General features: G+C 36.1%; 1 protein-coding gene across 2 annotated transcripts in view; it reads right to left on the bottom strand.

Moving 5' to 3' along the window:
- The window catches only part of FAM13A (family with sequence similarity 13 member A), a 105981-nt gene that overhangs the window by 51678 nt on the left and 26615 nt on the right, over positions 1–27688 (bottom strand). Inside the window, exons 2-4 of one of the 2 annotated variants that reach the window (XM_027853412.1) lie at positions 18269–18448; positions 12533–12719; positions 84–163 (exon numbers count right to left, since the gene is read on the bottom strand). In XM_027853412.1, the coding sequence (XP_027709213.1) occupies positions 84–163; positions 12533–12719; positions 18269–18448 (447 nt within the window). The remainder of the gene's footprint in view (positions 1–83; positions 164–12532; positions 12720–18268; positions 18449–27688) is intronic. The other variant, XM_027853413.1, reaches the window with a different exon arrangement.

The following is a 27688-nucleotide window of genomic DNA, read 5'->3' as shown; positions in this document are numbered from 1 at the left end:
AGAGAGAGAGAGAGAGAGAGAGAGAGAGAAAGTTTTTAAGCCTATAAAAACTTACTCATGGTCTCATGAACTTTTCAATTTACCTTTCATCAGACATCAGTTCCAGGATATCATCACATCCAATTCTTTCTTGAGATCTTGTAGAATTAAGGCTTTCCATAGTCTATAACGCAATATACCATTGTTAAACAGAGCACTGCATGTAAGATACTGATGTTACATATTATGCAGAAACAATCTCATTTTAATTTTTGCCATATTTAAACTATTAGAATATATAAGAAACATTTTGCAAGAAAATGTATTTAATTTTTGTGCTCATATGACCCCTTTTCTGTAAGAATTCAGAAAGCATTCTGGAAATAATAAGTATATCTCTAGCACTCTTGTTAGGTATTTTCTAACTTTGATAGATGGACATAGTTAGATGCAGAAATTACAGATAATGTTATTAAAGGGATGGTCTGTCAATATTTAGAAAGGGAAGTAGTGATCTCTATGAGACAGTACAGCTTCATCAAAAACAGGTCATTCCAGACAAACTTTTTTTTTTAATACAAAGTTGACAAAAGATCAAGAGAATGCTATAAACACAATTTACTTAGATTTTTAGCAGAGCATTTGACAAAATCTCTCAAGCAAGATGGAATGATGCCAGGTAGAAGACATTAATACAATTAGGTCAATTCATAACTGGTTGACTAACTCTGACTGAAGAGGAGTTATTGGATGATTAATGTAAGCTCAGAAAGAAGTCTCTGTTAGAATGTCCCCACGGATCTGTCTTTAGTCCTATGTTATTTGACATTATCAATGACTTGGGTAATAACAAAATTATCAAATTTTCATATAAAGAAAGCTAGGAGGGATAGCTAATGCAGCAGATACAGGAATCAGAACCCAAAATAAACTTCAAAGGTTAGAAACTGTGCAGAAGATGAAATCTAATGGAGATAGAAGTAAAGTCTCACATTTAGCTTACAAAAAAACCCAACTTCGCAACTATATACTGCGTGAGGTAAAAGTTAATACGAAAAGTATCTGAAGAATTCAGTAGATGATAAGCTCAATAAAAATCACGTGAAATAATGGTTTAAAAAAAGGAATGTGTTTTAGGCTATTTTGAGCAGAACAGTATGCAGAATGTGGGAGGTAATAATCCCCATTGCTCCCTACCATGAACAGTACTCCACCTTCAGAGTATTGTGTTTAATAAGGTGCCAGAATTTTAAGAGGGCATTGATGAGTAGACACAGCGTCATAAGAGGATCAGTTCAAGGAAATGGGGATGTTTAGGATGAAGAAGAGACAACAGGAAAGGAAAATGATAGCCTTCTTCAAGTGTCTGAAAACACTGTCATATGGAAGAAGGATTAGATTCCTCCTGAATAAGTAGAACATGGTGTCTCATTCATGTTCTCCCACAAAAGGCCAGAGAGTAGAACATGGAACAACTGGGAAAAGTTGTATAGAAGCAAATTCAGGCTTGACATGAGGAACTGTTAATAAATAGAATGGGTTCCCATGGGAAGTGATGGCCTTCACACTAGGGGTTTCTTTTTAAAATACTATTTTTAACTTTTTAAAAAGTCAACTAGCATTCATTTTCTGTCCTTCCCACCCCTCCCCCCACAAATGAAAACAAAACAAAACAAAAATACTTATAACAAATAAACATAGTCAAGCAAAATAAATTCCCACACTGGCCACGTCCAAAAATATGTCTCATTCTGCATCCAAAGTCCTTCAATGATCTATTAGGAGGTGAGTAGCATGCAACATCATCAATTCTCTGTCATCATAATTAATGACTGCATTGAGAAGAGATCTTCTTTCAATTTTTTTTCATTTTTTTACAATATGTTGTTATAGAAAAAATTGTTCTGTTGGTTCTACTAATTTTGCTGTGTATCAGTTCATGCAATTCTCCCCAAGTTTCTTTAACACTGTCCCTTTCTTCATTTATTATGGAAGAAAAATATTCCTTTACCTTCATACATCATAATTTGCTTAGTCATTTCCTAATTCATAGTAAACCCCTAATATTTCAGGTCTTTGCCAAGTTTTTATGTAATTGGGTTCCTTTTCTTTTTATTTGATTGCTTTGGTATATGGATCTAATCGTGCTACTGCAGGGTCCAAGGGTGTGTACAGTTTAGTAATTGTTTGGACATAGTTCCAAATTGTTTTCCAGAATGGTTGGACCCATTCACAACTCTACCAATAATGCATGGATGTGATTATCCTTCCTCATCCCCTGAACATGCTTTTTTTTTCTCTTGGTCAGTGCTATCAGTCTGATGGGTGTGAGATGACACCTCAGAATTGTTTTAGTTTGCATTTCTCCAATTATTAGTGAATTGGAGCATTTTTATGTGGCTATTGATGGCTTGGAATTCTCATTCTAAAAGCTACCTTTATGTATCCTTTGACCATTTATCAGTTGGGGAATGACTCTTGTTCTTATATATTTGAATCGGTTCCTTATAAACTTGGAAATGCAACCTTTTTCAGAGAAACTTGCTGCAAAGGATTTATTCCCTCCAGTTAACTGTCTCCCTTCTAATTTTAGCTGTATTGGTTTTCTTTCTGCAAAAACTTGATGTAGTCAAAATCATATACTTTATCTTCACCGATCTCCTCTATTCCTTGCTTGGTCATGAACTCTTCCTCATTTTTATGAAATGCAATTTCTTCCTAACTCCTTTAATTTGTTTATGATTTATACTTTATGTCTGAATCGTATACCAATTGGGAGCTTACCTTGGTGTACGGTATGAAATGCTGGCCTAAACCTAGTTTCTTTCAGACTCCATTCCAGTTTCCCCAACATTTTTTTTTTGATTGATGAGTCCTTGTCCTAACAGTTGCAATCTTTGGGTTTGACAAAGGCTCATTTGTTACTGTGCTTCAATATATAATGTACTTAATTTGTTCCATTTATCAACCACTCTATTTTTCAATAGGTGCCAAATTGTTTTGATGATTACTACTTTGTAGTATAGTTTGAGATCTGGTATTCTTGAGATTTGACCTTTTGTTTTCCCTGATGAATTTTGTTATTATTTTTTCTAGTTCTATGAAAGAATCCTTTAATAGTTTGACTAGTATGGCATTGAATAAGCAAACTAATTTAGACAGTATTATCGTTATTATTACATTTGCTCAATCTACCCGTGAGTAATTGATGCTTCTTCATTTATTTAGAGCTTTCTTTATTTGCATAAATAGTGTTTTATAATTGTCATATAGTTCTTATGTGTACTTTAGCTGGTAGACTCTCAAGTATTTATATGCACACACACACATACACATATATGCTATAATTTTTTAACTGGAATTTCTCTTTTCATCTTTCTTTGTTGGATTTTCTTGGTAATATTCAGAAATACTTACAATGTATTTGGGTTTATTTTATGTCCTGCAACTTTGCTGAAGTTGTTAAATGCTTTAATTAGCTTTTTAGTTGACTCTTCAGAGTTGTCTAAATAAACCGTTATATCATCTGTAAAAAGTGATGATATTCTCTCCTCTTTGCCTATACTTATTCCATCAGTTTCTTTTTCTTCTCTTATTGCTATAGCTAGCTTTTATAGCACTGTCTTGTGCAGCAGTAGTGATAATGGACATCGTTGATTTACCCCTGATTTTACTGAAAAAGCCTCTAGCTTTTCCCTATTACAGATAATGCTGGTTCTTGATTTTAGATCACATTAAGGAAAGAGCCATTTATTGTTATGCTTGCTAGTGGCTAGTGTTTTCAACAGGAATGGGTATTATATTTTGTCAAAAGCTTTTTCTGTATCTATTTATATAATATATGATTTTTGTTGTTCTTGTTAAAATTGACAATTAAATGTTCAGTTTTGTTATTTTAGTTTAACTAGCCCTGAATTCCTAGCAAAAATCCAACCAGTCACAGTGTATAATTTTTGTGATATGTTGCTATAGTCTCCTTGTTAATATTTTATTTTTTATAAATTTGCATTAATATGTATTAGTGTTATCAGTCTATAGTTTTCTTTCTCTGTTTCAACTCTGCCTGGTGTAAGTATCAAAGCCATGTTTATATCATAGAAGGAATTTAATATGACCTTTTCTTTTCTTTTTTCCCTCATCTTTGTGATTCTGGATTGGAAGGATAAGGAAAGATGTGGCATGACCCACTCTTTTTTCACATAGGTTCCCTACTCAAGAAATCCTAGTTGCTTCCTGTTGCCTCAGGATTAACTAGTAACTCCACTATTCATTCTTTTTGAATGATTTCACATGGTTTTCCATCATGCATTCTATGTTCCAGGTAAACTAGCCTGTTTACTATTCTCCACCCCAACATTCCATCTTAATCCCCTTCATGCTTTTATACAAGCTATACCACAAGATTGAACAATTTCCTTATCACCTCTGCCTCTTGGAACACCTAGTTCCCTTTGAGGACAGTTGAAATAATCCTTCAGGTTATTCCTCTTCCCTGTGCTGCCAATATGTTTACTTTGCATATATTTTGTATTTACTTATTTGGACACATGTCGTTTCCTTCCTGAAGAAGGTTAAACTTCTTTGGCTTGCCTTACTGGGCAAAAAGTTAAACTCTCGATTTCTTGAGGCCAGGAACTAATTTATTTTTGCCTTTTTGTCTCCAGTGATTTGTACACAGTAGATATTTAATAAATATGTGTGGAAGTGCATATGAGGAATGCAAAACACTAAAAGAACACATCAGGGCCCCTTCTAGCAAAAGGGAGCAGAGAAAACTTAGAAGAAAAAGTGGCATTTGAGTTGTTTCGAAGGATCGATCAGTAGGTCAACCTAGCAGAATACGCAGAAAGAACTTTAGGGAGATAGATTGATTTGGGTCCATTGAAATAAGTAGGACTCACAAAGCTTTACCAGTAATGTTGGGTTTTGTTGTTTTTTTCCTAAGGGTAGAAAGTGCTCTACCCATTGTAAATGACTTTGCTGTCTAGACTCTAGCTGACTTCAATTCCAAAGTCAAGTATAGGTGACTGTCTATTAAATGCAAACCCAATGACTTCTAAGAAAAGCACATGGTGTCCTTGCAGGCCATTTTATGTAGCCAGGTTATGAATATTCAACATGGTAACATGGACCTGTAGGATAATGTCATCATTAGAACAATTTTAATGTTTAAAGCAGAAATATCAAACAACGTAAAGAAATTAGATTCTAAAAGCTAATTGTTAAATGCACTTCAACACATGCCCCACCTTTCCTCATCCTTTCAACCCAAAATCACAAAGATTTTTAAATTTTAATTTAGAAGAATAATCTCAAGTCTAATAAAGCTAAGACTTTTTATTACATTAGCTCTTAGATTGTGGAAATTATTTACAATTTCTTTTTCCTTTTGTTCTTTAAGTCTTGTTACTGAAAGCTAAATATGAGATAATTTGACCATAGAAACATTAACAACACTAAAGGCAAAAATAATGTTTAAAATTATAAAATGCTAAAGAATCTTTTTTAGAGGGCATGACAAAGTGATTTTTCTTCTTACATAAAACAAGTCAATCTCAGCACTCCTCTGCTAGTCAGAACTGGTTCACTGTTCTAACGTCATATAACTAGAGGAAAATGAGCTTCATAGCCAATAAATTCTCATTAATACAAACTAAGGGCAGAGTTAGACTTCTCCTTACATGTTTCATTCCATACACTAATACACTGAGTAATCTATGATACTGTCAGGCTGGGGAACTCCTGGTATGGAAAACCCTTCCACTATGAAGGGCACACTCTATCTGTGACTGAGTTAAGAAGTCCTCCAGAATTACCTGAGGTTCATAAAAATTGATGATTTGCCCAGGTACCTTGCCCAAGGTAGAGGTCTCCTTGACTTTGAGCCCAGCACTCATGGATACAATGCTCCCTCTCTTTCATGCTATATTGTTTGTAAATGTATTATTATTAAAACATTCAAAAAAAGACTAGAATTACTTTCTCAAAAGTAAAGTAAAACTCACCTGAGCTTTAATCTGAAAGCTAATTTTCTCTCAATCTCTTCCTTAGCCCTATAAAGTAAGAACTTCCTTTGTATATTTCCTCTCCTTTGATTTTTATGATATTCTATGTTATTGTTGAGAAATGGATATAAACTGACAAAGGAAAATGAAATTGTCTATTAACAAACATCTATTAAGTGCCATGTGCCAGGGACTGTGTTAAGCACTAGGGATAAAAGAAAGGTAAAAAACAGTTCCAAGTCTCAAAGAGCTCAGTCTAATGGAGGAAGAAAATATACAAACAATGATGTGTAAACAGGTTATATGCAGAATAAATTGGAAATAATCAGCAGGGGGATGGTACCAGAATTAAGAGGGATCAGGAAAGGGGGAAGGGGTTTGAGCTGGGACTTGAAGGAAGCCAGGGAAGCCAGGAGATAAAGATGCAGAAGGCAAGCATTCCAGGTATGGGGGACAGCCAAGGGATGGAGTGTCTCGTTTGGAACAGCAAGGAGGCCAGCGTCACTGTAACACAGAGCATGTGGAATAGTGTAGGGTGGAAAAAGACTGTAGAGACAGGCTGCTTATAAAGGGTAGATAATGCCAACAAAGGATTTTAGGTTTTACCTAGAAGTGATAGGGAATCGGAATTTATCGAGTCATTCTTATTTATTTATTTTTAATATATTAGATGACAGCTTGGTAGAGTATAGCAAACCTTTTTTTAAATTTTTCATTTATTTATTTATCTATCTATCTTGAGGCAACTGGGGTTAAGTGACTTGCTCAGGTTCACACAACTACCAAGGTCTGAGGCTGCATTTGAACTCACGTCTTCCTGATTCCAGAGCTGGTGCTCTACCTACTGTATCACCTAGCTGCCCCATTTTTTAAGATGACATGGTCAGGCCTATGCTTTAGGAAGATAACTTTGACAGCTCAGGGGAGGGTGAGCTGGAGTGGGGAGAGGCTTGTGGCAGGCACACCAGTCAGCAGACCATTGCCAGGCCTATACCAGGGTTGTGTCAGCAAAGAGCGGCATACATGAGAAATGTTAGGTCAAATTGACAGAGCTTGGCAACAGATTTGAAGTGGAGTGGGGGTGACAGAAAGTGAGGGGTCAAGGATGACACCTGGATTTAAGTCTGGGTGACTGGGAGGATGGTAGTGTCCTTGACAGTAATAGGGAAGTTAGAAAAGAAGAGGGTTTTGAGGAAAAGATAAAGAGTTCAATTTGGGGCATATTGAGTTTAAGATGCTATAAGGCATCCAGTTAGAGACGTCCCACAAGCAGGTGGAAATGCAAGACTGAAGGTCAGCAGAGAAGTTAGGGCCAGATAAGTAGATCTGAGAATCTATTCAAAGTAGAATTTTAGATCTGAGAGATGACAAATGAATCTACGGGAGCTGATGAAATTACCAAGTGGAATAGTAGAGAGGGAGAAGATAAGAGGGCCCACAACAGAGTCCTGAGGGATGCCCAGAATTAGCAGGTGTGATGTCGATAAGATACAGCAACGCAGTCTGATAGGAAGGTGGCAGGTCTGTCCTTCAAGATCAAACATCAAGATCACAATGCACATTTCTCCTCCTTCAGGCAATCTATGCTGTAGCCACATGGGTCTTCTTGCTGGGGCTCAAAACATTCCAGGTTTTGTCTTTATCTCTGCACAGACTATCCAATATACCTGAAATACATTACCTCTTAAAATCTCTACCTTCCTTCAAAGCTCAGTTCAAATGCCACACCTCCTACACGAAGAGGTTTTTCTTTCTAGAAATAGCAACAGCATCCTACCCTGCCCGGAAATTACCCTTCATTTATTTTGTATGTATTTTGTATAGACTTAAATGTGTACATATAATGAAAGCATCAGGAAGACAGAGACTTTTGTCATTGGGTCCCTACTGCCTAAAATGGTGCCTGGCACAGAACAGACTACTATTAAATGCTTGATGACAGATTGCTAGAATAGCACAGAGGGAATTAAAATGATGGGCGTGCTGTTAAGCACAGTAAGATGAATTTTTTAAATCGAAAAAAAAAGTGCTCAATTTCTTTAATTTTTTTTAAATTAAAGGTGTTTGCTCAAAAGAACCCAATGCTTTTAGTGGCACTTTAGTAAATGACTGGTTTCTTAGTGTTGAAACTGCTTAAAAGAAACATCTAATTGTCAAGTTATATGCAAAATATGTACCAAAGGTACAACTTTAAACCCATATGAATATTATTGTCAACTTAGTTCTGAGGTCTGTGTTCTTTTCTAAAAGTTATTGGTTTTTATTCTCCAAATAATGAATGATAAAGTGATTGGAGGAGTTATGAAATAATTCATGTAATGACATTGGCTATAGAATAGATGAGTATAAAAGGTATGACTACATGAAATGAAAAAATCTATTAAAAACAAATGAGATTAAGGATGAAACTGAAAAATATAATAAAATAATATTTAGAAGATAATGATATTTATAGCCCTTATCAAAATGGTTCCTAGAAGAAAAATTATAACAGTGTGCCTGCCTCGATAAGAGAAAATAAAAGACTAGATGAATTATCTGCACCTAAAGACACTAGAAAAGGGGAGGGGGAAAAAAGGAAATTCCAAAAAAAAAACGTAAGAAAACAGAACTAATAAAAATGAGAGCAGGAGTAAATAAATAATTGCCCTCATTTTATGGATGACGATACTGAAGTAATGAAATGTCTTGGCAAGGTCACACAGCTTAATTAGTCTCCAAGCTAGAATTTAAATACAGATGTTCTCATCCAAGCCCAAGGCAGTTTCAACCTGCTCTTTCCACCTGAAGCCCTTTATTTTAGGGAAGTGGATAAAGGATGATACATAGATTTAGTATGGAAAATACCCCTTGTCTAGCTAAGGTCATCACTTTTCCCCATCCCATGAAAGGATACAGGGTTCCCCACCCCTGGGGGATATGGAGGAGAGGGAAAAGGCTTCTGCCTATGTTAGTTCTCCTTTGACCATCTAGAAAGGAGAGCCCATAAAGGACGTGGTGAAACAGAATTGAGGGATTTTAGGAAAATGATTCTCCGTGAGTATACCTAAAGTCCAAGTAACATTTTTTCTGTTTGATTAAGCAAAATATGAACTTTTACCTTGCCCTGAGCTGTAATTGTATTTCATCACATTGTGAAAGTTTCCTTATTTAAAATGTGACATCGGAATGACTTGTGTTACAGAGATATGTGAGACCTTGAGGAGATTCTATTATTTCTGTCTCCAAGTAGAACAATGCTTAGATTTAGATTAATATAAAATTAATTTAAAAATTATTTCTTGTGGCCTTGTGCCTACAATAGAAAGAATTAATATTTTTCTTGATATCTTGCTTTTTTAAAAAATTTTTGCTAGGCAATGAGGTTAAGTGACTTGCCCAGGGTCACACAGCTGGTAAGTATCAAGTGTCTGGGGTCGGTTTTGAACTCAGGTTCTCCTGACTCCAGGGCTGGTGCTCTATCCATTACACCACCTAGCTGCCCCAATATCTTTTTACTATAATAGACTTTTAACTGTTAACAGACTAACATCAAAATTAGGGTTATTCCCTGACCATGAACATTGGTAAGTATAGTCCTGAAGCATGCTAATTGGCACGGGAAAGATAGCCTGGGATGAAAAATTAACCAGAAAAATTTTTTTTAAAAATTTAATGATTTGGGGTAGTTTTCTGTTTGATCAAGCAAAATGTGAACTTTTACTTTGCCCTGAGCTGTAATTGTGTTTCATCACATTGTGAAAGTTTCCTTATTTAAAATGTGACAAAAAAATAAATAAAAAACTAATTAGAGTTCATAGTCACAAATTTAAATCTGAAAGGGACTTTGGACATCATGTAGTCCAATCCTTTTTTATATAAATGAGGAGACTGAGGTTCAGAGAGAATTAAGGTGAGTTGCCCATGGTTCTGTGGGGTAGTATATTAGACGGGGTTTCATTAGTATTAGGAAGTCTAGGTAGGGAAGCCTAAGTAAATCATACAACCAAGACGATCTCAAAATGGATTCTATACACATGAGAAGTAATATTATTAACTGCCCTTTGATGATCTCTGTATACATACATGTGATTTTTTTCCTTTGTTATATATTTTATTTTTCCCCAATTACATGTTAAAACAATTTTTAAACATTTTTAAAAACAGTGTTGAGTTCCAAATTCTATCCCTCCCTCCCCTCCCCTCTCTCTGAGACAGTAAGCAACCTGATATAGTTTATACATGTGCAGTCATGTAAACATTTCCATATTGGTCATTTTGTAGAAGAAGACTCAAGAAAATTTGAAAGGCAGCATGGTGTAATGAATGGAAAGCTGAAATGGAATCTGTAAGATCTTGGTTCAAGGTCAACCCCAGATGTATCCTACGTGACCATGGGCAAATCACTTAACCTTTTAACGTCCCCAGGCAAGGTGCTGTGCTCTATGAGCAAAGCAGAATTGAAGTAGCTAAAAAAACAAACAAAAACAAAAAACAAACAAAAAAAACCCGTCAGATGCTCAGATTTAGAGACTCCACCCCAAATGTTCACATGGACTATTTGTGCCCAGCCTGTGGTAGAACATTCCAAGCTCATACTGGTCGGATCAGCCACCATTGGGACATATTGTAACTTGACTCTAACATAGTGATGTCATTTTGGTCCTCTCAAGAAGGAAGGACAACTGTCCCCAGGCAACTTTCTAAGAAAACAAGTTGCAGATGTGATGCCGTTCTGAACTGGTAGAAGGAATTTCTTAATGGAATTTCTCAAACCCTTAAAGGAATTTTCAAAGAAATCATGTCTATATTTGAATCCCCCACCCACCAACATGTTATAATTTATCTTCTAAGTTTTTAAATTAATTTTTTTACAAGAATGAATTAGAAAGCAAGTTTCCTATAAGGAGAAGAAACTGAGGCACATAAATTAAAACTAGGCACATGGTAAACTTGAAATAAATATTTCTTTGTTTAAAGCAATTTGCCCAATGATCTAAACACTGTATCAGTGGCATATATAGGGCTAAGCTGTTGAACTGTTGAATGTTTTTTGAATGAATATTTTAAACTAAGTTTTTATAATCAAAGATCTTGATTAATTTGATAAATGATTCATTTACCAAGTATGTAGTATGTGCCAGGCACTATTCTGGAAACTGAGATACAAAGACCAAAAGTGATTCCTGCCTTCAAGGAGTTTAGCTTCAATTGGGAGGTACAAGGATAGTACATACACACACACAGACACACACACACACACACTATACATTATATTTTATTTATATATAAAATACATTTTACATATACACACTCACACATACAATGTATAATATATACAATGTATATACATGTATGTATGTATATATAGAGTATAGATATATACACATATATTTTGTTTATGTATGTACAAGTATATATATACACATACACTTTGCATATATTTTATATATGTACATATATGTCCACATGTACTTTGTATATTTTTATATATGCATATATACTTTTATGTATACAAATATATTTTGTATACGTGCACATACAACATATACATAAAATAATTTTGGTAAGGGGGAGGTCTTAGAATTATCATTCCTTTTTATTCTTTTTTAGGTTCTGTGGGATAGTAGGGTTAGGGAGGATTCTAAACCTCAGATTTCATTAGTGTTGGGAAGTCTCAGCAGGGAAACTCCAACTTCAATTGTAGGTTAGCACCTGCTTTGAAGTTTGCTGTCTTAGAAAGTTAGTTACCTGGGTGCACTGAGAATTAAGCGGCTCGTCCAGGTCACATAATCAGTGTGTATCATACGTGGGACTTGATCCTGAGGTCAGCTGTTTTTTTTTTTTCAATATGTCATGCTACCTTTCTTCATTTTTTTTTATGACTTCAAGTATGATTTTATTCTGTTTTGTTTTCATGGAGATGGTTATTAAGTTGGTCATAACATTATTTTAAAATTAATAATTATACTGTATTAAAGTGATGGGCTGCCAAAAGCCTCTCCAAAAAGGAGGAATTTGGACAGCAGCCTGGGGGATGAACCCCAGAGGGCTGGAAGGCAGGAGGCTTTGAGAGGAGTCAAGCCAGGGGACAGGCAGTGCTCTGGCCTCTCCTTTCCAGGACACTGGAACTCATGGTCAGGCTGGACGGCAGCAAGATTGACTTGGGTGCTGGCTACTTCCCTGTCTTCATTTATTTTTAAAAATGTAAACTAGGGGGTAACACTCAAAGGATGGTATGGAAATGAGAAAAGACATCAATTTTCCTTGACTGAAATCTAACTTCTTTCAAAAATATTCCAAAGGATGAAAACTCAAGGCTGATTTTGGTTGCAAAAGTTCATAACAATGCTATCTTGGCAAAAATTTAACCTTTCTCTATCTCTGGTTCCCCATCTGTAAACAAGTGTTAGATTACAGGATTTCAATGGTCCCTTCCATCTCTGAAATCCCATGATTTGATGAAATTGAGTCCAAAATGAGTTTTCATGTTCTGTAATATTTAATAGAAAGAAACAATCTTCCTAAAAGTGCTGCATTTCAATATTTTATAGGAAAAATCCACTTACCACATGATTATCTTGGTTGTCATTAATCTCAGAAAGTCTGGTACTGGATTTCTGTCTTTTAGGTTTGCTGTTTTCTTCGATATATACACAGTTGTTTTCCTGGTATTTTTCTGCTTCCTGTGCAGTCAAAATACAATCCTCGAGGCTGCTGAACTCAGAAGGAATATTTTCTTTGTTGATAAGTACCCTTCAATTTAAAAAACAAGCATGATTTTTTTATGCCTAATTTTACTAATAGGAGAAAAGACCCATGATTATAATCACAGCTCACTGAAGAAAGAGAGATGAGTACCAGGGATTCCCAGGTCTCATCCTGAGATTAAAGGCAAAAGCTCCACAACTTCTAAACAACAGCCTGTGCAAATCTGTATGCTAAATAAGTTACTTATTTTGCAAGGCAAGTCATTCTTGGACACAAATTTGCAAGGGCTACTATTCTACAATGTATAATTTTTTCAAGTATAGTCAAAATAATGTATGTATTTTTTTTAAAGGGCGAAGAATTAAAAATTCAAAAGAGGCTTCTGGGATATAGGTTTGAAGGGATTTATCTTTTGGTCATAAAGAGAATCTGGGAAAGGAAATCAAATGTCCTATTATAAAAATATGAGATTTATCATCCTGGTAGGAAATATTAAAAACAATTAGAAAATAACATACTTTTCCTTCTCCAATGCATCCCCCAAATTTCCTAGTGCTATGCTAATGCAGTGGATAAAGTAAAACCTTAATAAAATAAGTTAATCAAAGGGCAAAGTTTCAATTAGGTGAAAGTCTAAAATTTAAAATGCAGCTTGGTTTCTTTTCTGTTTGTGCAATATTAGAAACTAGTCTTATTAAAGGATATAATAACCTAATTTTATGAATAGATCAGAATTCTCTGAAATTAGCATGGGTATTACAGGCAAATAAAACTTCTAAATTTCTTAAAAATAGATCTCTTTAAGTAGCTTAAATATACTCTCATGAAATTTTATTTAAACCACAAATTTATTTAGCAAATTTCTTTCCATAAATAGTGGAAAGGTAAGCATATGCCTTACATTACCTAATAGGGAAGAAAGTAATCAGGTGGCTTGGATAAACTATTATTGTCTGCAAATCCTGCTCCCTGGGAGGCTGAGACTGGTGGATCACTTGAACTCAGGAGTCCAGAGCAGAAGCGGACTAAAGTTCAGTGGGTGGTCTCACTGTCACCAAATAGCGAGCTCACAAGTGTAGGGAGGCCCCATGCTGCCTAAGAAGGAGGGACACTGAGCTGATCCAAGCTCCTAAGCGTATCGGTCAGCAGTGGGTTAGGCCCCGGTGAGCAGATGCAGAAGAAGAATCAGCAGAAGAGGGAGGAGGAAAGGCAGGAGGAGGAGGTGAGGGGGGCGGGGCAGGATGGGGAAGAGGAAGAGGAGGAAGAGGAGAAAGAGGAAAAGGAGGAAGGGGGGTGGGAGAGAGGGAGGGGGAGGAGAAGGAGGAGGAGATTGGCAAAAGTGATAGTTATGACCCACATTTATACAACAATGATGCAATTTCATAGTGCTTTCCTCACAAACCTCTAGAATCTGGATCGTTCAAATACTATTTATTTTCCACTTAAAAGATGAGGAAACTGAGTTTCAAAGAGATTAAGAGGCTTTCGTAGTCCCAGCGAGTAAGTAGGAAAGACAAAATTTTAATTCAGTTCCATTAATTTCAAATTTGCTGCTTTGCACTTTTTTTTTAAATCACAGCCCCCATCCCACCCCTTCCCTCCACCCAAGGAACATGCCCACATAACGGTTAAACAAAACCATCTGACAACTGACTGACTGGTTGACCGACGGCACATGCCCCATTCTGCCCGTGTCTACCAAAAAGGGAAAGGCGCATTTCACCCTCTGTTTTCCAAATTGGTCACTCGGAATGCAGTGACTGCAGTGATGATGATGTATACGGTTCTCATTTTCTTCTGTATTAGTCCCTACGGGTCTCATATTTCTCATCTTATGACACAATATTTCATTACATTCACGTACCACCATTTGTTTATTCATTCCCCCATCAAAGCACCCACTTTGTCTCCATTTTTGGCATCTCTAGGTTATGAATACCTTAGTGATTTTTCTCATATAAATTCAAATTATTTTCCAAAATAGTTGAACCATTTCAGTATTCTACCAAAAGCGAGCCTTTTAGCAGGAGCTTCTAGGTGGTGCAGTGGATAGAGCATTAGATCTGGGGTCTTAAAGACCTGAGTTCAAATGTAGCCTCGAGTTACTTTCTAGCTGGGTAACCCTGGACAAGTCTCCTAACTGCTGTTGGCCTTAGTTTCCTCATCTGTAAAACAGGGATAATAATAGTAACTACTTCCTAGGATTGTTGTGAGGATCAAATAAGATAATAATTGTAAAATACTTAGCACAGTGACTGGAACATAGTAAATGCTATATTAATGTTAGGTATTATTGTATTCCCAAATAACCTTTAATGTAGAATTGTCAATCTTTGTTGATCTTCTGGGTCTGAAGTATAACCTTAGCATTGTTAAAATTTTTTCATATTATTAGTGATTTAGAGCAATCTTTTACATAGCTGCTGATAGGTTACATTCTGCTCTTGAAAACTACGCATATCTTTTGAGCGGAGAGGGGAGCATCTCCAGTCGTCTTGATCTATACCTGGGCACTGGACCCAGAAGGCTCCATAGGAGAAAATGAGGCTGCTGACTTTGCACACCCTCCCTTGCTTAAATCCAATTCATTTGCAAGTCATGGCTTTGTCTTCTGGATGTCATGGTCCTCTTCAAGAACAAAGGACAAACAACAATATCTTTTGACTGCTTAGCTACTGAAAAGGACCTTGTAGATCAGATAGATTTTGGATTCTAGTGCAATCCCCTCATTTTATGGGTGAGGAAACGCAGACCTGAGGATGGTCAATGGGCAAGGTAACACAGGCTGCAAGTGACAGAGCCAGGATGTATAACCAGGTTCTCTGCCTCTAAGTCCAACATTCTTTTCACTGTATCAGGCTGCAGTTTTTGTGTTTAAATGCTAAAAAGCATTTTAAAAAATTAATAAAGAAAATTCCTTCATAATTTTTAGGACTTCCAAAGGAGCCTAGTAGAATAAAACCTATTAAAATAAACAAAATGAAATGTCACCATGATGCCTAGCTTAAGTAGGAATTTTGTTTTTCCCTGCAGGAAATATATTTCTTGTGGAGAAGTTGCTAATGTAAGCAAATACTCGGTCATGATGCCTTCAGTGCACGAGTCCTTATGGGAATTGTCGCAAAATTCTGTGCTAGGTTTGCATTTGGTGTGAGGTGTGGTTGGACAGATGAGCACCAATATATTTTTTCCCTCATTTTGTTTGGGTATGGGTCTTATCATCAGTATTGTTTTGTTTTTTTTTAAATTTCCTTTAAGCTCTGCCATATCCCATTTTTTCTCCAACTGTGCACTACTTCATTATAACCTTCACAGAAATAGTCTTCAAACTTCTGTGTGTTTTTGTTTTCATAAATAATAATATGATCCTGCTCATATTTCTTTATCAATTTATACAAGTAAATTGCCTCCTAATGATGGAGCGTTGCTATGTCTACTCTCTGACCTACCTACGTCAAAAGTTACTTGACTGGGTATACCAATGGAAAGAGCTTTCAGCTTTTCAGACAGACTTAGTAGAACTTGTCCTGTCTCTTTACTCTTCATTTTAAATGTTTTTACTTTTATGTTTTTTTTTAACTTTACTCTTCATTTTAAATGCACAGTTATCCCTTCCACATTGTAACTTTCCCTATCACAGCTTCAACATATTGCAGGTCAGCATAAGAAATTAAATGGGAATTTTTTTGGAGTTCTGTGGAAGCCACAGATGACACGCACAGGCCAGCATATAACACAGAAAAAGTTCAGAAACTCAGAAATGCATAAAATATATGTATAGTATTGTATAATACCGTAATACCGTAATAATCCAGACTTCTCTGGTACAAAGAGAGGGCCAAAAATTTTTACATGGATTTTCCAGATATAGGGGATGCCAGGTCCCTAACCCCTGTGATGTGGAAGGATATCTGTATGCCTATAAGGATAGTAGTAAATGGTTCTATCTTTTTTTTTTTTTTTAGGCAATTGGGGTCAAGTGACTTGCCCAGGGTCACACAGCTAGTGAGTGTCAAGTGTTTGGTCTGAGACAGGATTTGAACTCTGGTTCTCCTGACTTCAGGGCCGGTGCTCTATCCACTGCGCCACCTAGCTGCCCCTTAAATGATTCTCTTAATCTACATATTTAATATATCCTTTATTCAATTAATTAATAAGCTTTTATTTAGCTATGCATTGTCTTAGGGATAAAAGGACCAAAATGGGGTACTTCCTGCCCTCAAGGAACTTACATTCTATTGGGGGAAACAAGATGTACACAACTAGTATATACAAATTAGATTCAAAGTAATTCCAGAAAGTAGCAGTAGAAGCTGAGACATGAGGAAAGGCTTCCTATCGGAGGTCACCTTGTCTGAGCTTTGAAGGAAGTCTGGGATTCTGTGGGACAGAGGCAAGGAGAGAGTGCATGCCAGGCATAAGAGATGGCCTGGGTTTTCAAAAACTCATTACTGCCTCTAACCAGTCCATATATTTTAAGGGTAACAGATATAGGGGCAGCACTGTTATAAAAAAAAAAATAGAAAGATACTACTACTATACACAAGTAATTCAAAAATTTTTTCTTATAAAACTTATAGTAAAATAACCATTATAATACCAAGATGTTATTTTCTTTTACTCCTACATATTCTTTTTAATAGTAAGATGTCCTTTTATCTGTATTTTCTGAGAGATAATATTGATCTTCAATATAACACTACACCTGCAATGTAAGACTTGTTCCCTAACACTCACCTTTAGGTTACATATGTCAATGCCTTATGCCTGAGACTTTAATGAAAGTGACATTTCTTGCATATTTCCTCCGTTAATGGTATCTAAATTGGATCTGCCCTATGATAAATTCTTCTCTATAGTCATAATGTTAGAGTGACATTTAATAGTAATAATAAACGACATTTCTATAGTGCTATAAAGAGGCAAAGTACTTCAAACAGATATCTCATCTCATCCTCACAACAGGCTCAAAGAAATTAAGTAAAAAAAAAAAGAAATTAAGCGATTAAATCACACAGCTAGGATGTGTCTGATCAGAATTTGAACTCAGGTCTCCCAACTCCAAGATTAGCACTCTTTCTGCTACACCGATACTACATTTCTACATTTCCTCAAGCTAATGCTTTGGAGGAACCTACTGAGCCCTCCCTCACTTAAATCCAAATCACTTGTGTCCTGGCTTCACCTCCCTGAGGTCACGGTCCTCTTCCAGAACAATGGACAAGCAACAACTCATTCATGAACTAGTCTAAGAGTCAAAGGGATTAGGTTTCACAACCACAAACAACACTGTAGCTAGATATTTTATAAATACCGTGTCATAGGTCTGCTTTCCTTCCAAATGGTTTACCATTACCCCAAAACAGGTTGTTAGTGGGGAAAACATGACTTCTAAGTAAAGTCTGAACAAATTTCTACATGAAAAGTGAAAATTTTTATCAAACAAAAATGCTTCTTTTGGCTATAAAGATATAACCAACAAACATAGCTGCAGCATAGTGGTATTTTAGGAATGCATATATAGTTAGAGATGTGTATACGCAATTATCATATTTACATATACATAAACACAAAAGGATCGTTTCCCATCTTACCTTTCTCTGTTATGTCTGATTTCATTCTGATCCTTGTTATGCCACCGTTTCTGCCTGGCAGCTGCTGTGGAAGAAGCTGATGGTCCCCCACATTCTGAATCTTCCGAACTTTGACCCCCAGAGTCCTGAACATCAAAAAGATGCTGTTCCACAGTTGACCGAATTGTTCTTTCTAATAACCTAGTAAATAAAAAACGTGTTTGGTCAATTACAAGTTTTAGCATCTACAGAATGACCGCCATTAACACGTCTCCATAATCTTAATTTTTTGGGGGGGAGGGGCTAGGCAACAGGGCTAAGTGACTTGCCTAGGGTCACACAGCTACTGGGTGTTATGTGTCTGAGGCCAGATTTGAACTCAGGTCTGCCTGACTCCAGGCCAATGCTCTATCCTCAGCGCCACCTAGCTGCCTCCCATAATCTTACTTTTTTCAGTATATGGTAATGAACTTGTGGCTTTGGTACCAGGCAACACATGTGACTTTAGCCTGCATGTGCTTCCACAACACATTCTCTTTTAAACGAAGCATTTCATTAGTTTTTCACATGTGTTCTGAGTCTTTGCATGGTATCTAAAGTCACAGAAATGTGTATAGTAAGCAAAGGAAGGATGACAGTAAGTATTCAGGAAGCAAGTGTCATTGAAAAAAAAAGTAGGATAAGGAAAGAAAATTTTTCTTTAGAGAACAATTAATAGACCCATTCTTAGGAAAGCAGTTCTCCTTGAGGTTCTGGTAAACAGCTTGTTCATAGAGGAGGTTAACAGAAAGAGGGCTTTTATAAGAAGCCAAGTCAAACATCAGATCAATCTTACGTTGCCTATTAAATTTGGCAATGTCTCTTTAAGAAAAAAAAAGGAAATAGATGGATAACTATAATGTCTTTCCTTGACCTCCATCCCCAAAGGTGCAATTACCACTCATTACAGCAAATTAACACAATCCTTTCTTGAGTTCTGTTCAATTTAGATATTATGCATGTCATTAATATGGCTGGTGTTGCTTTAAATATTCACAATATATCAGCTGAAAGGTTGGATTTACTTTGGTTGAAACAGGTAAGATGCATAGAAGAAAAAGACAAAAATTGTGCATTAGGCCCTCTAGAGGGAGCTTGGCCTACATCTTGGGAGGAAATACTGATGGTGAGGAAGGACAGAAATATGTCTATAAACATATATGTATGTGTGTGTGTATACACAAAATATGCATACACAGATATATACACACATGTATATATGTATGTGTGTATATATGTTTATAGACATGTTTCTGTATTATATCATCATATGTATTTACAATGCAATATATGTATTTCTAAATACATATACTGCACTATATGTGTGCGTTTATATATATGTATATATTATATATATTCTTTTTCTGACTGGAACTGTCATTTTATTGGGCTAGGGAACTCCTGATGGGGAATTCCCTCTACCAAAGATGATGAGCACACTTCATGTGTATTTTACAATGTTAGAGCCTTGTCTGGAGGCAAGGAGAAGTGAATCACTTGTCCAGGTTCACATAGCCTGTGTTGGAGGGGGAGACTTGAACCCTGGTTTTCCCAGATTAAGGTGAGCTTTCTATCCATTACCCCATGCCACCTGATAGAAATATCGCAAATGTACAAGTAGACTTATTATTTGATATATCTAAGCAGTTAAAAAAAATCAATATAGTAAAGTTAAAAGATAGTCATCTTAGATTCAGAAAACCTTAGTTCAAGCTTTGCCCCGACACTGGTTGTGGGCCAAGTTGCTCTACCTTTCTGAGCTTCACTTTCGTCATCTATAAAAATGGGGTTAACATTATTTACATTTATTTCACAATGCTTTAAGAGGAAAGTACTTTGTAAATCTTAAAGTAGCATATAAATGTAAATTATTGACATTATTTCAAGTTATATATGTGTGACATGTTAAACACCATAGCTTAAAAAGGCAAGGTCCCCCACTGCATCCTGGGCTATCTTCAGTTGTCCATATATGGCCACTGGACCCAGATGGCTCTGGAGGAGAAAATGAGGCTGGTGACTTTGTCACTTAAATACAATTCACTTGCATGTCAGGGCATCACCTCCCTGATGTCAAGGTCCTCTTTTGAGAATGAAGGACGAACATCATCAACAGCAGCAAACATATATCAATCACTCACTTACATACATACATCGGCTATTTGACCCCAGGCAAGTTATTAACTCAGTGCTCTAGGTGACCAACTCTATAAGAGGAAAGCAGAAAAGGCGCTGACCAGCACTGGTAGAGAAAGTTTCCTATCAAGACACCTCACTATAGCTTATGAAATTACGGCTCCAGTCCCTATCCATGAATTCAACATCTTTTGTCTTTCAACAAAGTTGCTTTTCCTGTTTGTTTTTCACAGTGAGAGAATTAGAATGAATAGATCTGCATTACTTACTCTCCAGTTGTTGGAACATTATTGACTTGGGACACAGGAGCACTGTATAAAAAACAAAACAAAAACAAAACAAAAGGAAAGATTGATGATGAAATATCTGAATAAAAATCAAAGAGACCTCAAGAGGTCATCTCTATTCAAACTCATTATATGGTCTATTTCTATTTATATTAAGCAGTTTTGAGGGCAGCTTCATCCTGGACAAATAGATGATCTCTTTGACTTTTAAAGATATCTTTATACTGTCAATAACATCCCTCATTGGCAGGATGTCTTTTCATAGAGGTAGCATTTGGTAGCACAGTGGATAGAGCACTGGTCTCAGATTCTTGCTAGCTGTATGACCCTTGGTAAGTCACTTAACTTCTGTTTGCCTCAGTTTCGATGGTAAAATAGAGATAATAATAGCATCTGCCTTCCAGAATCGTATGAGAATCAAATGAAATAATATTTCTTTAAAAAAAAAAAGATGCAGCAAAGTGCCTGGCACATAGTAGGTGCTATATAAAATGCTTGTTTTATATAGTGCAATATATATATGTATACATGAACGTATATATTCATAGCATAAATCCTTTAACTATATTTAAACTACTGTGGCTTATATTTAGCCCTAGGGAAGATGAAGAAGGCAGTTACTACAATGTTTAATCATTCTTATAATGTTTTTATCTAATAAAATATTTTCTTGTTACAACTGTAAATTTTTCATCTTGTTAAGGTATTAGAGGAGGAGGATACACAATCAGTATTCTTTTCAAAATGATTTTTTTTTATCAAATTGAGTCCTTCCTTAATTTCTTCTGTGGGCTTAAGAATTCTAAATTTTCTCATAAGATCTATTTTCTATCCTTTTCATTTTACTGCTGTTCATTTCTGAAATTCTTCTTGTTTCTACATCTAAGAGCTTGAATAATCCACGAAATGCATCAAACTCCAAATCTGGATAATGAACTTATATCTACAGATTTTTATCCTTCAAACTTTTTATCTTTATCAGTACACATATCCACATATTTACATTATTTTAAAGCAGTGCGGTCAAACTCAAATTGAAAAGGATCCCTGGGGGTCATATACTGACTTTAAAACCACCAATCAACATTATCTATATTGCATTGTTTTTAATTTATTTTGTTAAGTATTTTCCAATTGCATTTTAAATTGGTTCAGCACCAGAGAGTTTTACTGGGCGTCTTGTGGCCAGTTTGAGCTTATGGTCTCCTAATTTGACACCTCTGTTGCTTAGCATTCTTTTTGGTCTTTCACGTGAGTGTGGTTTTATTCTGAGCCAAGTTTTAAAAGTGTTTATATTTTAAAGTGTTTATATTTGAAAATACCAAGAGATTTGGTTTTTGAAATCTTCAAGATATGACAAAATATGTTTCTTTCTGTAATATTTCTTTCTTGGTTTTCAATGTTTTATTTCTTTTAATTTTCTCTCTGAATGCTCATCTGTGTCTTTATCTATCTTTTTGACTCAAAGATCACTGCAGATGGTGACTGTAACCATGAAATTAAAAGCTGCTTGATTCTTGGAAGGACAAGTATGGCAAATCTGGACAGCATACTAAAAGTGGAGACATCACCACAGTCAAAGCTATGGTTTTTTCCAGCGGCAACGTATGGTTGTTAGAGTTGGATTATAAAGAAAGCTGAGCACTGCAGAATTGATGCTTTGGAATTATGGTACTGGGGAAGACTTTTGAGAGTTCTGTGGACAGCAAAGAGTTCAAATTAGTACTTTAAAAATTAATCCAGACTATTCACTAGAAGGTTAAATAGTGAAGCTGAAGCTTAAACACTTTGGCCAGTTAATGAGGAGACAGGACTCATTGGAAAAGACCCTGATGTTGGAAAAGATTGAAGGCAAAAAGAAAAGGGGACGGCAGTGGATGAGATCGATAGATAGCGTCATGGAAGCAAGGAACATGAGCTTGGACAGACTTTGGGAGACAGGAGAGGATAGGAGGTCCTGGTGTGCTATGGTCCATGGGGTCATGAAGAGTTAGACACGACTGAACAACAATAATAATTGACTTAATACTTGAGGGAAAACTATTACAACAATATCTTTTTACATTTGACCTCTCTATACTTGTTTCCTTTACTAAGGAAAATAGGGAGTTGGACTAGACTTCTAAAAGGTTTTTTTTCATTCTTCCCTAATTGATTCCTTATCTCATTCCCTAGAGAAGCTACTCCAAACCTTGTCTTCCCTCCTACCCTTCTCTCCTTCCCTCTTCACCCTACCTCCCTTTATCTGAGGTCCTGCCCTCTTACTTTACCGAGACTACTGATGCCATTTCATATCAGCATCCTCTTCATTTTCTTCCCCTAAAAACTTCTTGACTTTCTTCCTCTACTCTCTCATGACCCTGTCTCTGATAAAGAATTGGCCTTTTTCCTTCCCAATGCCAACTCTCCTGTTCTTGATCCCATTTTTGCCCAACTTCTCCAGCAGATTTTGACCACAGCCATCCCTTCCCTCTTGAATCTTCAACCTCTACCCACCGATTCCTTTCTCATTGCATTTAAGCATAGCCAAATATCTTACCCTAACAAGAAAAAAAAAGATCTCTGTATTTGATCAGACTTTCAAGCTATCATGTTCTATCTCTAATCCTTTTCTCAGACAAACTCACTGAAAAACCTGTATATATTTACTGCCTCCATTTCCTCTTAATGACTCCAAAATTTGTCTTCCAATCTCAGCGCTCAACTGAATATGCTCTTTCCAAAGTTACCAATGATCTAACTGCCAAATCTGATTATGAAATTACATCTATAGATTTTTATCCTTCAAACTTTTTATTTTTATCAGTTCACTGGATTCTTCATGTATTTACATTATTTTAAAGCAGTGATATCAAACTCAAATTGAAAAGGCATCCCTGGAAGCCATATACTGACTTAAAAACCACAGATAAACATTATCTACATAGCACTGTATTTTTATTTATTCTGTTCACTATTTCCTAATTACATTTTAATCTGGTTCAACACTGGAGAGTTTTGTGGCCAGTTGCAGCTTGGGTCTCCTATTCTGAACCCTTCTGTTTTCCTTATTTCATACTATTGACCACCCTCTTTCCCTGGGTAGTCTCTCTTCTCTGGGTTTTTGTGACACTACTCTCTCCTGGTCTTCCTCACATCTGTCAAACTTCTCCTTTTCTATCTCCTTTCTATCACCCATGTCATGCCCTCTACCTCAACCCTGTTGTGGTTCTCTAAGGACTAAGCCCACTTATCCTTCTTCAACATTCTCATCAGCTCCTTTGATTTAATGATCATCTCTGAGCAAATGACTCACAAATACATATTTTGGTTTACTCAGCCCAAGTCTCTCCCACATCACCAATTGCCTACTAAAAAGTTCAAGCTGGATTTCCTAGAGACATTTCAAACTCAATGTGTCCAAAATCATCTATTATTTTTCCTCCCAAACCCACTTCTCTTTGAGCATGCCCCATTTCTGTAAAAAGCACAACTATCCTCCCACTTTTGTAACTTTGGCATTATGATAATTATACAAACTTATGAAGTACTAGCATTCATAACAGTCACTAATGGCCAGTTTGACTAAAATGAATGAATACGTTAATTGTTCTTTCCTGGAGTTCATCTGATTACTTGATAAAAAATTGAATGCATTCTTCCACAGACTTTTAAGATTCAGTCACCTCTTCCAAGAAGTCTTCCCAAATTAACTCCACTCTCCTTAGCACTATGTTTTCAAAATTCTACAAATAATTTTTAAAATGCTTATATGCTTTGTAATTACCCTCTTCTCAGGTGTGTATATTTCATCAAACCCTGGACTTAAAGTAAGAAAGACCTGATTTTGAATCTTCCCTCAAATACTTACTAGCTGTGTGACCCTGGGCAAATCACTTGCCATCTCTCAGCCTTGGTTTCTTCATCTGTAAAATGGAGATAATGATAATACCTAACTCCCAGGGTTGTTATAGGAATTACATGAGATAACAAATATAAAGTATTTTGTAAACCCTAAAGCACCATATCAATGCTAGCTATTATTATGTGGAAGAATAGTAATGCCTTCCACAAAAAGAGGGAAGGTTGGCAGAGGGGAGGCTTTTGGGGAAAATATGATATCAGTTTTAGACATGTTGAGTTTGAGATGTCTCTGAGACATCTTGATATCTATTTGGTACTTATTGTGGTATATGGTGTGAGTTGGTAGTCTAAACTTAATTTCTGCCAGACTGATTTCCAGATTTCCTAGAAATTGTTGTTTAATAAGTAGTCCTTCCCTAAGTAGTTGAGGTCTTTGGTTTTATCAAACATTATGCTGCTATCTTAATTTCCTTCTGGATTGTATCTAATCTCTTCTATAGATCAAGTGTGAGAAGTGATTGTTTCTCTCTGGTATTAATAACTAATTATTGTATTAGGACAAAGGTTTTTTCCCCCTTTTCTACTTTCTCATTCAGAAATACACCAGGGTGGGAAATCTCTCTCAAAGATGTACCCAGGCCAAGATCTAATCAAAGACAGTAAAAGAAACTCTAAGTTTGGGCTAATGGATGTATTCCTGCTCATTGTGTTTGCTCAGACAAGTTTGGGAAAATGTGGATTTTCACTTTTGTCAGACAGGTGATTTGGAAATTGACAAGTCTCTTTGACCAAGATTTGGGTGATCCAAGTCATGTACTCCAAGACATCACTGTAATATAGCCCACCCCATCATTGGAAAATTCATTTTCTTTTCATTAATCGCTAACCAATCAGAGTTGATTGCCACCAGGAACACCTACTCTTCAAAGAGCATATAAACTGTGAGCCCACCACCATGAGGGCTTTTTGGTCTAAGAGAGGCAGCCAAATGGCCATCCTTTTATTAATAAACATGCTGGCCTTATTAATAAAATTATTAAATTACCCAGAAACTATGTCTTTAAAAACTTTTTAAAACATCACACAAGTTTCTATTTTTAAAAAAGTCAGTACCAAACAGTTTTGATTAGTATTTTTTTATAATGTTATTTGAGATCTGGTACTGCTAAACCACTGCCATTCCAATTTAAAAAAAAATTATTATTTACTTTGTGGGATAGGACAAAGCTAGCCCTGAGACACCATTAGCCTGAGCTTCCTGGGTCATCTAGAGGCATAAAAAGTCAATGCCCTAGACTATACAAGTTGCCATGGGTTTTCAGATATAGATGAAAGAGGGTCAAGTTAGAGAAGTTAAGTGTCACCATATCCTTGCATATTCTTCAGGTGTTTGGGCAAAATAACGCCTAAATGTGCAATAACTTACAATTGTCTCACTTCTTCCCAAAACCAAACCTGACCTAAGAGGGTGCTGGTGTTATGATCATATCTCTGATATGGGGTATAGTGGTAGGATGGGACAAGATGAGATGACCTTGTGGTTGAATTGGGGGAAGAGCCCTACAAATACAGAAAAGAGTGAGGTGATAGGATGGTGGGACACTGCAGGGCTCCTTATTGCCAGAACCTTCCAGATCCTGTTTGGGGAGTCCTCTCTGTGGGGCAGGGAGCAACCTCCATACCTCAGTGGGAGGTAAGATTGGCTGCCTGAGAGGGGAAAAAGGACCATTTCCTGGGTATTGTTGATTGTGCTGCAGAAGGTGGATTGACAGCATGGATTGTGAGTAAATGGGGCCAGGGCATTTAGAGCCGGAGACAGAGCTCTGGGCTTGCAGGGATCTTGCAAAGAAAGCCGAGAGCCAGAAAATTGAGTTGTGGCTGAGCAAGTGGATGATGAGGAAGGAGCCTTGGGGGTCCCAGCAAGGAACCTATTCTCCGCTTTCTCACCATAGTTCAGGTGTTTGCTGCCACAGGAGCCCTAAGACAGGGGACAAGAAGCTTGGAGCAGAGACTGGGGAACTCCCACAGATAGACATAAGAACTTCAGGCTTATCTTATCACTGCTCCCAGGAGGAGGGTGACCCCCTGCCTTGAGCATTCTTATTTTGACCTACTAGATACCTGGAATTCTTTTTCTTTTCTACCTTCTGGCTCCCCGGCTTCCTTCAAGTCTCAACAAAAGTCTTTCTGTAGGAAGATTTTGCCATTCCCCTTAATGCTAGTATTTTCTCTTTGAAATTGTCCCCAACTTAGCCTGTATGTATAGTTTTTGTACACACTAGTTTGCATGTTATCTCTCTCAAAGACTTCTTTCTATCCCCAGTGCTTAGTACACTGCCTGGCACATAGCAGTATATAATAAACACTTGTTGACTTGACTGGTCTGGAAGCTGTCATGTTCCATTCAGTTTGCTGTGACCACTGATTAAAGACTTTTAAGACTCTGCTTACGACTTCTCAAGATTAGTCCTTTTCCATTTTTTTCTTCTCTTCAGTAATCACAGAAAAGTCTTTCCAAAACACATTGTACTTATAAGTTACTCACATACTCTTCATGGAATCTCTTTACAAACTTCTCTCCATAAGATTTTTATAAAATTACACTTAAGATAATTTTCACAAGCAAGATGTCCATCCTTACTTTCCTTTCTCCATGGATTCTTTTATTTAGTGCTGATATTACTAAGATTTATTATTGTAATAAATATAATAAATTATTTATCATTATAATAAATATAATAACATATATAAAACATAAATCATTTATCAATATGATAAAGTATAATAAATTATCATTATAATAAACATAACAAAGCATATAAAATATAATGAATTATTTATAATTATAATAAATATAACAAAGTATGTCAAGTATAATAAATTATTTATCATTATAATAAATATAATGAAGCATATAAAATATAATTAATCATTATCATTATAATAAATATAACATAGTACATAAATGATATTAAGTTACTTATCATAATAAATATAATAATGTATATGAAATGTAATAAGTTATTTATCATTATAATAAATATATAAAATATAATAAATTATTTATGAATATTAGCACTTGTTCTAGAAAAAGTGGAAGAAGGCAATTAAAGAAATAATATGAGCACCTTTTTTT

Source organism: Vombatus ursinus, unplaced genomic scaffold (genome assembly GCF_900497805.2).
Source record: "Vombatus ursinus unplaced genomic scaffold, bare-nosed wombat genome assembly UNPS02009975.1, whole genome shotgun sequence".
NCBI classification, from domain to species: domain Eukaryota; kingdom Metazoa; phylum Chordata; class Mammalia; order Diprotodontia; family Vombatidae; genus Vombatus; species Vombatus ursinus.
This window is presented reverse-complemented; position numbering and strand designations above follow the sequence as displayed.